Here is a 17,631-nt window from a genome sequence, read left to right as displayed (position 1 = left end):
ACTATCGGTGCCGGCGCCGATAGCCAGGGGGAGAGAAGCGGCGCCGGCAATGGGGCAGCGGCGCCGACAGACAGGTGGAGAGAAGGGGCAGCGGCACCCATTGCCGGCGCCGCTGCCCCGTTGCCTCTCCCATCCCCGGTTGTATAATTACCTGTTGCCGGGGTCGGGTCCGCGCTGCTCCAGGCCTCCGGTGTGCGTCCCCTGCGTCGTTGCTATGCGCTGCGAGACGCAATGACGTCACTCGTTATTGCGCCGCACCGTGCAGTGCATAGCAACGACGCATGGGACGCACACCGGAGGCCTGAAGCAGCGCGGACCCAACCCCGGCAACAGGTAATTATACAACCGGGGATGGGGGAGGCAACAGGGCCGATAGTCAGGGGGAGAGAACGGGTATACGCATGCACACACACGCACCCTCATTTTACCAAGGATATTTGGGTAAAAAACTTATTTTACCCAAATATCCTTGGTAAAATGAGGGTGCGTGGTATACCCCGATAAATACAATACCATTTTTTGACCCCTGTAACTTTTTTATTATTTTCGTATGCTGTACGAGGGCAAATTTTTGGCACCATAATCTATTGTTTGTATCGGTACCATTTTGGTATTGATCTGACTTTTTAATCGCTTTTTACTTTTTTTCTGGGATGTAATGAAAAATTGCAATTCTGGGGATTGGTATTTTTTTTTTTTACATTTACGTCATTTACCGTACGGGATATATAAGGTTATATTTTAATAGTTCGGACAATTACACACTCTGTTATACCAAATATGTTTATTTTTATTATGTTTTCATGGTTTTTTTTTTTATATCGCAAAGAGGGTGCTTTAAACTTTTTATATGGAAGGGGTTAATGTGTGTCTTTTAAACTTTCATTAAACAGAGCCACAGACACCAGGGAACAAGAGGTAAGCCCTCCGGCTACCTCTACAGTGGTTCACCCCCCTGCAATCCACCTCACTAGCCCACCAGGGAGCATTTACAAGACCCTTTGGACGCTGCTGTCAGCTTTGAAGCTGACAGCGGTAATCTAAAGGGTTAATAGCTGGCCGCTGCGATCGCCACATACCGGCTATTAGCGGCGGCCCCCAGCTACTGAAATCAGCTAGGGGCCATCGGGTATGAAGCAGGCTCGAGTCGGTAGCCCGTAGACCCTGAGCACCACCGTACTTGTCGGAGATGTTCAGGTCTGGCCCTGGTTGCCCAAAGCAGGACTAGAGGCCTGAAAAATTCACCTGCCCGGCACCTGTAACTTCCTGTCCCAGGCGTCGGGTGATAGGATTTCCACATCCCAGATGACACCTTTTTATTCTACCATAATATTTACAGCGAAACAAAATAAAAATATTTGTGTGGGAAATTGATAAGAAACTGACAGTTTAGCAAATCTTGGGAAGGGGGGGGTTGTTTTTACTTTGTGTACTTTATGGTAAAAATAACTATCTTTATTCTGTAAGTCAATGAAATTGAAGCAATACCCAATGCATATAGCTTTTCTGTTTTGTTCTAAAATTGTCCTTTCCTGACCCCTATAACTTTTTTACTTTTCTGTATATGACCCTTTTTATAAAAAAAAAAAAAAAAAAAATTCTGATATATGAGTTTATGACGTGACCAAAAATCAGCTTTTTTAGCAATTGGTATTTTTTTTATGTTACATCGTTTACAGTGTCGGATCATAAACATTATATTTTAATACTTCGGACAATTACACATGCAGCAATACCACATGTTTATTATTTTTTTATTATGTATTTTTTGGGAGGGAGGGGGTGTAAAATGGGAAAAGGGGGGTGAATTTATTTTAATAAGGGAGGGGTTTTATATGTTTTTAAAAACTATTTTTTATATTACACTTTTTAGTCCCCATAGGGGACTTATTTGCAATCACTAGATTGCATTTACTTTACAATGCTAGCCTTATGTATAGCATTGTGCAGTGTAAATTTAGCATCAGTAAATTCGCAATCCGGCAGCAGGTAGGCTTATTCACATGGTCTAACTGATCTAGCCTGGAAGTAAGATTTGATACTTTAGATCGGCATTGATCATTGCATTAAAAGGATAAATGATACTACCATTCATTAGCAGTGAGTCCCCTTGGTACGTAAAGTCATGGACGCTAAAGTTACGCCTTGCGTCCTTAACAGGTTAAATGATACTAGAACATGGAGAACATGTAAACACTCCAATTCTCAACTAAGGAATATAAGAATAAGGTGACCAATTCGTCTTGTAAGGTGTAATGCTGCGACAAGACAGCAGGATACTGTATTAGAACAGAGGCTCTTATCTGCGTGCCCCAGCCTCGGCAGCACCATGATCCTGTATTGTAATTATGTAAGTGAATTCCTGCAGAGCATTTGAAGCTATTAGACTGACACCTTTACAGAGAAGTAGCCAGCCATTCATTAATCACAACCCCGATCACCAGATAGCTGGCAATTATAGCATTTACTGAATACCGCAACTCTTTAATAATGCTTCAGAGGCTAAGAATGAATGTACAGGTATGAAGTGCCTCCTTTTATAATTTCACTTTGTAGAACAGAGTCTTCACACAAGTCCTGGATTCATACTATGCAGCAGTGACACAAAATATCCACCGGTCACACATTAATACAATAGTGTATGTCAAGTAGATTTAGCCGCTGGATTTAATAAATACCCCTCAAGCATTACAACTGTTGAAGAACAAAAAAAATATCTGAATTTTTGACCTGCAATTATGCCTTTGTCATACTCAGATTTAGAGTAATATATTTCCCCCAACACTGAAGCCTACTGGTATAGGTTAAAACTATAACATCAGTGAACATTAGCTGATTTTCCAATGTAGCAGGATAGTCATTTTGGTATCAAAATGAGAGGATCCTTTTGGAAACATCCAGAAGTTTCTGTTAATGAAAGACCGATTCAGACATTGTAAGATATCTATGACTCTAATCACTGTTTATGTGCCTAGAATATTGTATCTGGCTTGGCAAAACACAATAGGTTGGAATGATCTTAGCAATAATAAAACATTAGGTAAAACATCTAATGAAAAGGACTTGGGGGTACTGGTGGACAGTAAACTCGACTTAAGAGATCAGTGCCAGGCTGCAACTGCCAAGGCTAACAAAGTCATGGGCTGTATCAAGAGAGGCAAAGAGGTTCTGGACAGGGACATAGTTTTACCTCTGTATAAATCATTAGTCAGACCACATATGGAGTAGTATGTCCAATATTGGGCACCTGTATATAACCCCTTAACGACTCCTTACCTTTAAAAAATCATAACCCTTTCAATTTTGCACCTAAAAATCCATATGATAGTAGAAAACGGAAGATGTCCAGCACCAGGAAGGCAGGTAAAAACTTTTTTATTGAGGTACAAAAGTGACAAACAGCATATCGAGGAGCGTAGAGCCTACGCGTTTCAGGCTAAAAAGCCCTTAGTCATGGCATAAAAACTTTACAGCACTGTGTACTTTTATAATAAAACACATTAGAATCACATGATCTGAGCAGCAAAGTGGTGGATCATCTAAAAAATCCGGCATGGAATTGATCACAAAATACTATGACTGTTATACATAGATAGACATGATGTTCAATACACGAGTATACAAGAAAGCCACAAAATTCAATTGCACTAATACTTATAATATCACAAGCAAAATTGTAGTCTGGCTAAATAGATAGACCATATTAACTAGTTACTTCTATTATTAAAACGTTAGTATAAGGTCTTGTCTCAAATTTAACCCATGAGGCTCCCTCGTGTCTAACATGAATATCCAGAACGATTCCCTGTTGAGAACCATCCTCCTTAGATCCCCACCCCGTCTCGGTTTCCTAACTTTTTCTATGCCCATAATTTGTAGTGTACTCATGTTGCCTCCATGAACATCCCTGAAATGTCTGGACAACGCAGATATATTACTATTAAATGACAAAATATTCCTTGCATCAGATATGTGCCTGCGTATCCGAGTTTTCAGGGAGTTCATGGTGCAACCTACATACTGGCATTGGCAAGATGTGCAGGACGCTTGATAAACAACACTTTTTGTATTGCAAAAAATCCATATGATGGCTTATTTTTTGCGCCACCAATTCTATTCTACTTTGTAATGACATCAGTCATTTTACCCAAAAATCTACAGGGAAATGGAAAAATAAAAATCAACAAAATTAAAGAAAAAACGCCATTTTGTAACTTTTGGGGGCTTCCGTTTCTACACAGTACATTTTTCGGTAAAAATGACACCTTCTCTTTATTCTGTAGGTCCATACGGTTAAAATGATACCCTACTTATATAGGTTTGATTTTGTCGTACTTCTGCTCTGGAAAAAAAATCATAACTACAGGAAATGCAGGAAAATGTATACGTTTAATATTGCCATCTTCTGACCCCTATCACTTTTTATTTTTCCGCGAACAGGGCAGTATGAGGGCTCATTTTTTGCGCCGTAATCTGAAGTTTTTAGCGGTACCATTTTTGTATTGATCAGACATTTTTATCGCTTTTTATAAATTTTTTCATGATATAAAAAGTGACCAAAAAATACACTATTTTGGAATTTTTTTTGTGCGTTCGCTATTAATCGTGCGGTTTAATTAACGATATATTTTTTTTGGGATCGACCGATATCGTTTTTTTAGGGCCGATACCGATAATCGGTGGAGGTTAGGGCCGATAACTTATACTGATATTCCGGTATAAGTTATCGGCTATTTATCCCCCCGCGACACAGCTGCAGATCATTGATTTAAAGCGGGCGCTTTAAATCAATGCACTGCAATGGCTTTTGCGGTGCCATAGACCACCGCCGCCACCAGCTACTCTCCCCCTGCCTGTCCGGGGGTCCTGCCTGTCCTGTCCCCCTGCCTCCCCCATCCCCGGTTTTATAAATTACCTGTGCCCGGGGTCCACTCTACATCTGGCTCCGGTGGTGTCCTCCTGAGCTGTCACTGTGCGCACTGACGGTGACGTCACGTCGTGAACGTCACGTCACTCGTCATTGCGCACAGCGTAACGTAGGACGCAGCAGGAGTCCCGGGAACAGGTAATAATAAAACCGGGGATGGGGGAGGCAATGGGGCCGGGGTGGTGCGTTGGGGGGGGGGGGGGGGGGTGGCGAGGCATATATGTTTCTTTTTATTTACACAGTTTTTTTTTTTATGGGAAAAGGGGGGTGATTCAAACTTTTATTAGGGAAGGGGTTAAATGATCTGTATTCACTTTTTTTATCACTTTTTTTTTGCATTGTTATAGCTCCCATAGGGGGCTATAACACTGAACACACTGATCTTTTACATTGATCACTGGTTTCTCATAGGAAACCATTGATCGCTGATTCTGAAGCTTAACTGCTCATTCCTGGATCTCAGGCACTGAGCAGTCATTCGGCGATCGGACACCAGGAGGCAGGTAAGGCAGCTGTGGCCCACGTTATAAAAAAGGGGCGGACTCAGGACGTACAGGTACGCCCTGAGTCCTTAAATAGGCACTGTCAGATACAAAAACTTTTGATATGTTGTAAAGCATGCAAAACCAATAGGTTTTGCAATTGCTTTCATTAGAAAATTTTCAGTATTTCATACTGAGAAAGCCAGTCAAACAACTGCCTCCCTGTCTGCTTGGACACATACTAGTCCTGCTGTGTCCATGCGTCATTACCTTTGTCATGTACACACTTCCTTGATTGACAGCTGTGAGCGCAGGGCTCACAGCTGGAGGAAAAATCCTCCCACTGTCAGCTTGTGTCCCGCTACGGTCAGTGAGGACAAGCTGGGAGTTGTAGTTTTGCTAATACTAGGGGAGATGTGAGCAGACAGCATACTGAGGGAGGGGGCAGAGACCTGCACAGTGAGGCCACGCCCCCTCCCTGTGAGAGGAATTCAGACTAATGAAAAAAAAAAAAGGTGCTAGACACAAAAATTAGATGTACATGGTCAGGTACCGAGTGATATATAAAAAAAAATAATTTTTTGTTGGATCTGACGGGTATGCTTTAAGGGGTTAAGGACATAGGATGTAAATGTACGTCCTAATGCGCTGTACTTAACGCACCAGGACGTACATTTGCATGCGGTGCTCTAAATGGCTGATCTGATCTCCCCCGGCATCTTCTTTCGTCTGACATTGAGCAGACCAGAGAAGAAGATCGCCGGTAATACTGATCAGTGCTATGCCTAAGGATGGAACTGAACAGAATCAGTAATTAAATAATATGGAGGACCTAAAAAGTTAAAAACATTTTTTTTTTTAAACACCCCTTTTCCCATATTACCCGCAGAAAACAAAAAAAATAAATAAAAAAAATATATATATATTTGGTACTGTCACATACGTAAATGTCTAAACTATCAAAATTTTAAAAAATTCTTCCGTACAGTGAACGGCGTGAACTTAAAAAAAAAAAAGTCCAAAATTGCTGTGTTTTGCTCACATCAAATAAAAAAAATTACAAAATGTGATCAAATACTCAGATATACGCCAATGTGGTACGAAAAAAAATACAGAAATGGCGCAAAAAATTAGCCCTCATACAGCCTCATATACTTAAAAATGAGAGTTATAGGTGATCAAAATAGGGCAATATTTTTTTAATTTTTTTAAATTTTTTTTAAAGCAGCACAATAATAGAAAAGTATGTTATCATGGGTATCATTTTGTTCACAGAATAAAGAAAACATGTCATTTTTACCGTAAAGTGTACAGCGTAAAAACGAAAACCCTCCAAAAATATGAAAAAGTTCAGTTTTCTTTTAAATTTCCACACACAAATACATTTTTTTTTTGGTTTGCCATACATTTAAAGGTAAAATGATTGATGTCACTACAAAGTACAATTGGTCACGCAAAAAACAAGCCCTCACATGGGTCTGTAGATGGAAATATAAGTGTTATGATTTTTAAAAGGCGATGAGGAAAAAAACAAAAACACAAAAATAAAATTGACTGTGTCCTTAACCCCTTAACGACGAGCGCCGTAAATGTACATCCTGGTGACGTGGTACTTAACGCACTAGGACGTACATTTACGTCCTAAGCATAACCGCGGGCATCGGAGCGATGCCCGGGTCATGCGTGCCAGGTCCCGGCTGCTGATCGCAGTCAGGGACCCGCCCGTAATGGGGGACACCCGCGATCCCCCGGATGTCCGCCATTAACCCCTCAGATGCCGTGATCAATACAGATCATGGCATCTGCAGCATCGCGGTCACTTAAATGGCTGCCGCGGCGATCCGATCATTCAGCACGGCAGCCGGAGGTCCCCTCCCCGGGCTCCGCTACCTTCCGGGAGTCTTCTGCTCTGATCTGCCTTCCCGCAGACCAGAGCAGAAGATGACCAATAACCCTGATCAGTGCTATGTCCTATACATAGCACTGAACAGGATTAGTAATTGAGTGATTGTTATAAATAGTCCCCTATGGGAACTTTTAAAGTGTAAAAATAAAAGTAAAAGTAAAAAAAAATTTGAAAAACCCCCTCCCCAATAAAAAAGTAAATTGTCCCATTTTCCCTATTTCACCCACAAAAAGTGTTAAATTTTTTTAATACATTTTATATATTTTATACACATATTTGGTATCGCCGCGTGCGTAAATATCTGAACTATTAAAATAAAATGTTAATGGTACAGTACGGTGAACGGCGTGAACGTAAAAAAAAAATTCCAAAATAACTGCTTTTTTAAAACCTTTTATTCCCCAAAAAACTTATAAAAAAATGTATTAAAAGTTTTATATAAGCAAATATGGTATCAATAAGTACAGATCACGTCACAAAAAATGAGCCCTCATCTTGCAGCTTATACGAAAAAATGAAAAAGTTATAGGTCTTCAAAATAGGGGGATTTTAAACGTACTAATTTGGTTAAAAAGTTTGTGATTTTTTTAAGCGCAACAGTAATAGAAAAGTATGTTATCATGGGTATCATTTTAATAATATTGACCCAAAGAATAAAGAACACATATCATTTTTACTGTAAATTGTACGGCATGAAAACGAAACCTTCCAAAATTAGCAAAATTGCGGTTTTCTTTTAAATTTCACCACACAAATAGTATTTTTTTGGTCTGCGCCATACATTTTTTGGTAAAGTGAGTGATGGCATTACAACGTACAACTGGTCACGCAAAAAAAAAAGCCCTCATACTAGTCTGTGGATGAAAATATAAAAGAGTTATGATTTTTTGAAGGCGAGGAGGAAAAATCGAAAACGTAAAAATAAAATTGCCTGCGTCCTTAGGGCCCAAATGGGTTGTGACCTTAAGGGGTTAAAGAGGTACTCCGGTGGTAATTTTTATTTAGTTTTTTTAAATCAAGTGGTGCCAGAGAGTTAAACAGATTTGTTAATTACTTCTATTTAAAAAGCTTAATCCTTTCAGTACTTATCAGCTGCTGTATACTACAGAGGAGTTATTCTTATTAGTCCGACCACAGTGCTCTCTGCTGCCACCTCTGTCCATGTCAGGAACTGTTCGGAGCAGGATAGGTTTGCTATGGGGATTTGCTCCTACTCTGGACAGTTCCTGATCTGGACAAAGGTGTCAGCAGAGAGAAATGTGTTCAGACAGTACAACTCAACTTCCTCTCTAGTATAGAACAGCTGATAAGTACTGTAAGGATTAAGATTTTTTTTTTTTACAGAAGTAATTTACAAATCTGTTTAAACTTTCTGCCACCAGTTGATTTGAAAAAAAAATAGTTTTCCACCGGAGTACCCCTTTAGAGGAAAACTGTCACCAAATCCCCCTCGCACTAACCAGAGGTACTGGCTGGTAGTGCGGGGGACGCTGATCAATATGATTCATACCATGCCCGCATCTGTCCAGTCATTCGCCTGATATCTTCATTTTTCAAGCCTTCATCTGGCACTGTGACGTCACCGCCGGTCGGCCCGTAGCACCGCCCGGCTTATGCATATTCATGCCCTCCCTCCATATCTTCCTCTCCTCCCCGCTCTGTATGTGACTCCACTGCGCATGTGCCAGCTTCCTGTGTACACCCCGAAGCGGCCTCAGCGCAGTGGAGTCCTGTAGAGAGCGAGGAGGAGAGGGAAATACGGAGGGAGGGCATGAATATGCATAAACCAGGCGGTGCTGTGGGCCGAGCGGCGGTGACGTCACAGTGCCAGATGAAGGGCTGTAACCCTGTCCTTGCCAGTTAGAAGAGGATTTGCATATCTTGAAAAATGAAGATATCAGGCGAACGGCTGGATGGATCTGGGCATGGTGGGCATCATATTGATCAGCGTCCCCCGCACTACGAGCCAGTATCTCTGGTTAGTGTGGCGGGGTTGGTGACAGTTTTCATTTAAGGCCAAAATGGGCTCAGGGGTGTGGAAATTTAAAAAAAACTACTTGTCCAAGGGACTAAAGCGGAACACAATCTACTTGTCCACCAAGAAAATCCACTTGTCCTGGTAGATAAAATAATTTCAACCAAAATAGTACGATCCCCCCCCACTAGACCACCAGGGATAGTTATAAGATCCCTTTAGACACTGCTGTCAACTGCTGGTTTAATAGCGGCCATGGCGATTGCAGCATGCCAGGCTATTAGTGGCGGGAGAGCTGTAGCTAGCTCCTTTTACACCCGAGGCAAGCCCCCCCATCTGACCCCTATAACTCCAATTTTTCCATATACAGGGATGAGGGTAATCTTGTGTGATATGATCTGTAGTTATTATCGGAACTTTTATTAGGAAAGGGGCTTATTCACATATATACGCACTTCTTAAAATATTTTAATCACAATTTTTCAGTCTTCATGGGGACTTATATATGGAGTCTTTTGATTGGATAACAGTGAACACCGCTGTGTTACTGGGGGGGTCTGCTTCTCCAGTTTATATGGTGCATTTTATTTACTCTAATTTATGTGTCAGAAAATGCTGGAAGTTGCATTTAGTTACTAGATATGTGCACCTGAATGTGGAAGGGGAGGGACGATTACGCGTACTCCAGTAGGAGGTGTGCGTCGTCTCCCTCCTCCCCCCCCTATACCCTATAAAGGTCTCACTCTGTCATTATATGTTGTATGACTAAGGCCCTTTGACGGGCTGAAACGCGTCACCTGTGTCTACCCTGTCTTCGTACCTGGTGTACATGTTTGAATAAAGTTTTGGATTTTAACGGGAACGTGCGCTGGACAATTCTTCTTTAAGTTACTAGATAACTACAACTACCAGCATGCCCTGATACAGCCTATGGTTCTGTGGGTGTTGCAGCATGTTGCACTGTATAGTAGTACAGTTAAAGTTATTGTGTAACATGCTGGGAATTGCAGTTAGTAACTACAACACCCAGCATGCCCTGATACAGCCTATGGCTCTGCAGCTGACCCGAACCAAAACCACAACTCCCAGCACTTTATAGTTCTACAGATTAGGTTATGGTGCAACATGCTGGGAGTTGTAGTTTTGGTTCGGGCGTGTTTGCGTGCATCGGTGGGGCTCTTGGTTGGCGGGTGAGTATGAAGCGGGTGGGATTCTGGGGGTGCAATTTAATGCGGGTGGCCAGAAGACACCAAAAATAAATTTAAAAAATTAGCACAACTGGTGGCAGCACTTGTCAGTCCACTCCTGTACAAAACATACATGCATACACATATCCATACATACACATATACATACACCGGCCACTGCCCCCTATATTATACATTACATACATATATCATACATACAGACACATCATACATACACCGGCCACTGCCCCCTATATTATACACTACATACATACAGACACATCATACATACACCCCCCCACATCATACATTACATACACACATCACACATATACCATACACACATCATATATACACATACACTCACACCATAAATATACACCATACATATGCACACATCATACATACACCTGTCGCTGCCCCCTATATCATACATTACATACACACATCACACAGACACCATACACACATCATATATACCCCTGCCACTGCCCTCTATATCATACATTACATACACACATACACAGACACCATACAATCATATATACACATGACACATACATATGCACACATCATACATACACCTGCCGCTGCCCCTATATCATACATTACATATACACATCACACATACAGACACCATACACACATCATATATACCCCTGCCACTGCCCCCTATATCATACATTACATACACACATCACACATACAGACACCATACATACACATGACACATATACCATACACATGCACACATCATACATACACCTGCCGCTGCCCCCTATATTATACATTACATACACACATCACACATACACGGACACCATACACATATACACTTCATATATACACATGACACATACACACCTCATATATACACAGACATCATACACACATCATATACACATATGCACTTCATATATACACATGACACATACACCATACATATGCACACATCATACATACACCCTCCGCTGATACACCCCCCCTAATCATACATTACATACATATACAACCACCCTTACCGCCGCCTGCATGCTCAGCCTCCTCACCTGAGCCGGTGTGAGGTGAAATCCCCAGCCTGTGCAGTGCAGTCTCCTTCACACACGTCCTCTCCCCGCTCTGTATTTCTCCCGTGAATACTTGAAACCTCCCCGTGATAAATGAGGTCCTGTGTAGACAGAGCAGGGTAAGGGAGAGGCTGTGTGTGGGGGAGGGAGGAGCTGTGTGTGGGGGAGGAGGAGCTGTGGACGTCCTCATTCTCCCTCTGTCGTCTTGTATTATGCAGAGCTGCACTCTCCATCCTCCGGGAGGGGGGATGAGGGGGCGTAGCTTAATCATCTCCTGTAGACATGCGACCTCAGGTTCTGCCCTCACTCCTGAGATCCCCTCAGACCGGCTGGGGGGCTCTGAGCTGCGGCCCCCGGCTACTGAAATCAGCTGGGGGCCGCCACTGCCCCTCCATACACCCTAAGCGCCGGTGTGAGGTGCAGACTTGCATCGGCTCCTGCACCTCACACCGGCATTAAAGAAAAATAAGGGAGAAGTCTGTCTGTCCCTGCTTGCCCGATACAGGGCTAAATCTATTAACAATTCACCTGCCCGGCGCCCAAAACTACTTGTCCCGGGCGTCGGGCGATAGGATTTCCACATCCCTGGGGCTATGTCCTTAAGGGGATAAGAAGGACATGGCTGAACTGGAGAAGGTGCAGAAGAGGGCGACAAAGATCATTGATGGTAATGGAGGATTACAGGACCAAGTCAGGTTATCAAGCTTGGGGTTATTTAGTTTGGAGAAAAGACGACTTAGGAGCGATCTGATCACAATGTATACGTATACATTGTATATGAGTACAGTATACGAATATATGAATTGACAGTAGAGATCCTTCTAGTGATCTTTTTATACCTAGTTCGGTAACCATGAAAAGGGGCATCCTCTACATCTAGAGGAAAGAAGGTTTCACCATAATCACATACAGAGATTCTTTACTGTAAGAGCAGTGAGACTATGGAACTATCTGCCCCATGATGTTGTGATGTCTGACTCAAACAGTCAAGGGATGTTTGGATGTTTTTTTGAAAAAAAATAATATATATTACAGGTTATGGATACTAGATTTACGTGGATAGAATGTTGATCCAGGGATTTATTTTTGGTTGATAGGTGCATATGAAATATAAGCACATAGAGCAAATTTGGAAGATCTCAGATCACATTATGGAATTGCCATTTATGTCATTGCCTTACAAATTCATGTAAATGAGAAAAGTTTACACATAAGCCCCAAACAATTAAAGTTTATTTGGTGTCAGGTCATGTGTTTTAGTAGGCGTTCAATCTGCAGCTTATACAGGAAAAACACTTACCTGACTTTTGACAAGTGATTAAACTCTATGGCCGTGCAGGACGTATGGCCATCCGTCATCTGTAAACGGAGCATTCTAGGAGCTGCCTGAGATTCTTCATTGTCTTTTGGTGCAGATATATTACGGATTTTCTGTATTTGAAGAACACATGGGCCATCTATCTGAAAGAAGAAGAACAGATTTAGAAGAAAAGTAAGCAGATCATAAACTTAATAAGGTACCGTTTTAAAGGAGTTCTGTAGTGAATGATAACTTATCCCCATCTTCCCCCCCCCCCCCCCCCCCTTGAACAGGGCTCCAGCAGTCTGCTACATAACATTTCAGTGCAATTGGGGCACTACTGACTTCTACAAAATAATCTCATCTTTAAAAGGGTTATCCAGGAAAAAACTTTTTTTTATATAAAAAACACCCTACTCGGGGGGGGGGGGGGGGGGCTGAGTAGGGTGTTTTAACTATATCATAGTAGTTTCCGGAGTAAGCAGAGTGTGAGCTGCAGGCACACTCAGCGACAGATATCAACAATTAATCTCAGTGAGAGAGATACTACAAGACATTAGATCAAAACCAAGGAATACTGCTCTGTTACTTTTTAAATGTGTGGTTTATCTTTGATTAGTTTCTAATAAAGTATATGCATTTTAGTTGGTATATGGGAAATTAGGGTATTATTGGATTGCCCCAAGGGGTGATCTATTGGAAAAGTGCTCTGATAACACGTGTCTCGGGAACCGCCCAGTTTAGAAGCAAATCCCCATAGCAAACCTCTTCTAAACTGGGCGTTTCCCGAGACAGGTGTCATCAGAGAGCACTTAGACAGAAAAGAACAACCTTAACTTCAGAAGCTCATAAGTACTGAAAGGATTAAGATATTTTTATAGAAGTAATTTACAAATCTGTTTAACTTTCTAGAGCCAGTTGATATATAAAAAAAAAAAAAGTTTTTTTCCTGGAATACCCCTTTAAATACTTACATAGATTGACCTGGGCCTGAATTACAGCCTGTATTACAGTCTTACCTTTACAAGTCTGCTGTCAGATACATCCCTAACACAGCAAGACAGATTCCTATACAGTCTAAAAGGGGAAACTGAGCAAGAAGGTAATGCTGGGAGCAGGTATTTTTGCAAATAAAAAAAATTCTTTATACATATAAACTAGAAAGCAGTGTTTGACATATGGCTATATATTCTGTATAAACCGCAACAAAGCAGTTTTATACATATCAGAAAAATTATCAGTAACCTTTCCATCATTAAAATATATATTCTTTTAGATGAATAAAACTGCTTTGTTGGAGTCCATACAGAAGAGCAGCTAAAAAACCCTACAGCAGCTACTGTGCAAGATTGTGGTAATATTTCACATATATCACATGCACATTAGCTCAAGAGGACAAAAGAGAATAAAAAATTCGACAAAATATTTTTATGCATTCTTGATATAACAGTTATACTGAAATATCTCAAGGTACAATGGCTAAAATGTCCAATAAACGTACACCTACTATGCAAGTTATCTGTGTCGCAGACCAGCAATGCACTATTACAATGGCAGTAAGGACTGAGTTTCTGGCTACACAGTTACCCAGAGCTCATATACTGATTAAAGGGGTACCCTGAGAAAATAATGTTTTCAAATCCACTGGTGCCAGAAAATTATATAGACCTGGAAATTTTATTTAAAACTCTTAAGCCTTCCAGTATTTATCAGCTGCTGTATGCTTCAGAGAAAGTTGTGTAGCTCTTTTTTAGTCTGACCACAGTGCTCTCTGCTGCCACCTCTTCCTGTGAGGAATTTTCTGGAGAATGAGAGGTGCAAATCCCCATAGCAAACCTCTCCTGCTCCGGACAGTTCCTGACATGGACAGAGGTGTCAGCAGAGAGCACTGTGGTCAGACTGGAAAGAATGACATATCTTTTGTAGAGTAGGGAGTAATCAGTGTACATAGCTGAAAACAAGGCTTGGACTACTGCACCATCCTTCTCTGTGGCAAACACTCTTGCTCCCCTCCAATTCATCCTCAACGACTCTGCCCAACTAATTTCTCTCTCACCTTACTTCTCCTCTTGCTCTCCTTTCTGTCTACCCGATCACAGGCTACCTGTTGCCTGACAAATTCAGCTTAAACTGTTCACCACGACATACAAGGCTATCCACAACCTGTCCCCTTCATACATTTCTGACCTGATCTCCTGATACCGACCTCCATGTAATTTCAAATCCTCGTAAGACTTCCGCCTATGCTATTCCTAGTCTGCACCTCACACAAACGTCTCCATGATTTCTCCCATGCATCCCCCATACACTGAAACTCATTACCTCGACATATCTGGCTCTCACCCACCATCTGGCCAAACAAACTGATGATCCATCTCTTCAGGAAAGCCCATAACCCTGCTGCCATTGTATTGCCATATGAACAGCTGCTTCCCTACCTGCTCACACATGATCAGCTACCTCACCTACTGTTTTCCTCCCCACCACTTGTAGATTGTAAGGCTAGGTTCAGACTACGGAATCTCCGGGCAGAAAATTTCCGCCCGGAGATTCCGAGTGCGGCCAGTGCTGACTGAATCAGTCGGCGCTAGGACCGTGCAGACACTGCAGTCTCCAATAAACTGCAATGTGTTCCGAGCGTATTTCGGCCTGAAGAAAGAGCAACGCCTTTCTTCAGGCGGAAATTTCCAAGCGGATTTTCCGTTCACAAAGTCCACATCACAAATTCCGAAGTGTGAATTTGTGAACAGAAACCCATTCACTACACTATACATTTTAGCAGGCGGAATTTCCGCCTGCAATTTTAAAGCAGAATTGTAGGCGGAAATTCCGTAGTCTGAACCTAGCCTAAGCCCTCATGGGCAGGGCCCTCTCTCCCTCTATATCAGTCTGTCATTTACTGTTTCACATTCATTGTACTTGCTTTTAGATCAGGTATCATAACTCTTATCATATGCACAAATGTAAAAATAAAAATGTTATAATAATAATACAAGTACAGACTGTCCTTATTCATTGAAAACTGGTATTATCCCTTTCCCTCCATTCCTACAGGTTACATAATCTTACATAATACCTATAAAGTATAGGAAATGGACATTTTGTTCAGCCTCTTAACCATAACCTGTTCTGATCAAGAACATTAAATGTATCATTGTATGATAAAAACATCAATTTGCAGCATATCTCATACTGCAATGGTATAACAAGACATTCCAGCGAGTGACATTTCAGTATGCTTCTCCTAATGATTTTCTATATGAGAAAAGCCTTCCCATCCACAGAACATAAGCGGATGCATCTCATGGCAGCAATTATGAACAGCTTAATGTACTCTAAAGCGCCTGACTACATTTAACCTTGTATTGCAAAAACCACTTTGCAACCTATTGAAATCAATTGTGATCAAGATGCTAACAAGTAGTGTATAAAAAGACGGGAAAGAAAAAAGCATCACATGACTGTTATGAAATTTCATTACAGGGTATGGTGTGTCAGCTTCAAAGTCAACTTCAGCCTTCGCACTACAAGGGGTGAACACTGTCACTTTGCGTAATGTAAATGGATGAGAATACTGCCGCTCTTATGTGTAGATGAATTAGGAAACTGTGAGTGATCTGCCTGTCTGTGTTATCTCTGACAACTAGAAGACATTCCATCTAAGGCTGGACTCACGCTACGGTTTGTAATTACGGTTCCCGTATATGGCTGGGAGGAGGGTGGTCGACCACGTTTTTGCCTGCGGTCGGGAAACCGCATATGGCCGAAAAAGCAGCCGACCGGAGGCTGCGATTCACTCCAGTCGGCTCATAGACATACATTAACTACGGTTCCCGAATACGGCTGCCGTGATTAAGCCCCGCCCACCCCTCCTCCCAGCCGTATACGGGAACCGTAGTTCAAATCGTAGTGTGAACCCAGCCTAAGTTAAACTCTCATCTCCCACCCCACTAGTTTATACCAACCCATCAGATCCGGGCTTACATTCGATCCACATCTGCAAATCTACTACACTATTTCTTCTCCATTGTTGCTTCGATGCTTGGTGCAGCCATGTTAAATTGACATCATTAATTCACAAATTACATCATGCAGCACATACATATTCTACGTATATTGCCAATTTAGAGTATCACTATTATCCTACAGCAGTTGTCTCCAACCTGCGGACCTCCAGATGTTGCAAAACTACAACTCCCAGCATGCCCGGACAGCCGTTGGCTGTCCGGGCATGCTGGGAGTTGTAGTTTTGCAACATCTGGAGGACCGCAGGTTGGAGAACACTGCCCTTCAGGTTCCACACATCAACCTATCACGGACATCTCAGACTGTCAGTATCAAACCAGACATATTTTACTGTATTTAAAAACTAACAGGCCGTCTATATTAGATCAGCAAGGGTCAACTCCCAGAAGGTAAACCAGTCAGCTGTTTGAAGGTGATACGGTAGTTAAAGAGGACTGTTATATGGACAACCTTTGTATATATACGTATACTATGAGAGAATATAAGAAACTTTGTACTGCATCTTATTAGACAAAAGTGCTTATTTATCCTTTCTAACATTGGTCCAGCCGTCTCTAAGGTACAACCCTTTGCTTTTAGCTTCCCGAGCTATTCTGCCTCTGTCCCATATGTTCAACTATGCCCGCCCAACTTGCAAATATTCATAATTGTTCATGTTGACGTCCTAGTGACTTAAAGGGGTATTCCAGGAATTTTTTTTATTTGACTATGCTACAGGGGCTGTAAAGTTAGTGTAGTTCATAATATAGTGTCTGTACCTG

At 41.8% G+C, this 17,631-nt stretch overlaps 1 protein-coding gene across 1 annotated transcript in view; it reads right to left on the bottom strand.

Annotated features, from left to right (window-relative positions):
- TDRD3 (tudor domain containing 3) overlaps positions 1-17,631 on the bottom strand; it is a 288,299-nt gene that overhangs the window by 139,812 nt on the left and 130,856 nt on the right. Inside the window, exon 4 of the mRNA XM_056555486.1 lies at positions 12,845-13,005. Within this exon, the coding sequence (XP_056411461.1) occupies positions 12,845-13,005 (161 nt within the window). The remainder of the gene's footprint in view (positions 1-12,844; positions 13,006-17,631) is intronic.

Source organism: Hyla sarda, chromosome 2 (assembly GCF_029499605.1).
Source record: "Hyla sarda isolate aHylSar1 chromosome 2, aHylSar1.hap1, whole genome shotgun sequence".
Lineage (NCBI taxonomy): Eukaryota > Metazoa > Chordata > Amphibia > Anura > Hylidae > Hyla > Hyla sarda.
Note: the sequence above shows the minus strand (reverse complement) of the source record. Positions and strands in the feature narration are given on the sequence as shown.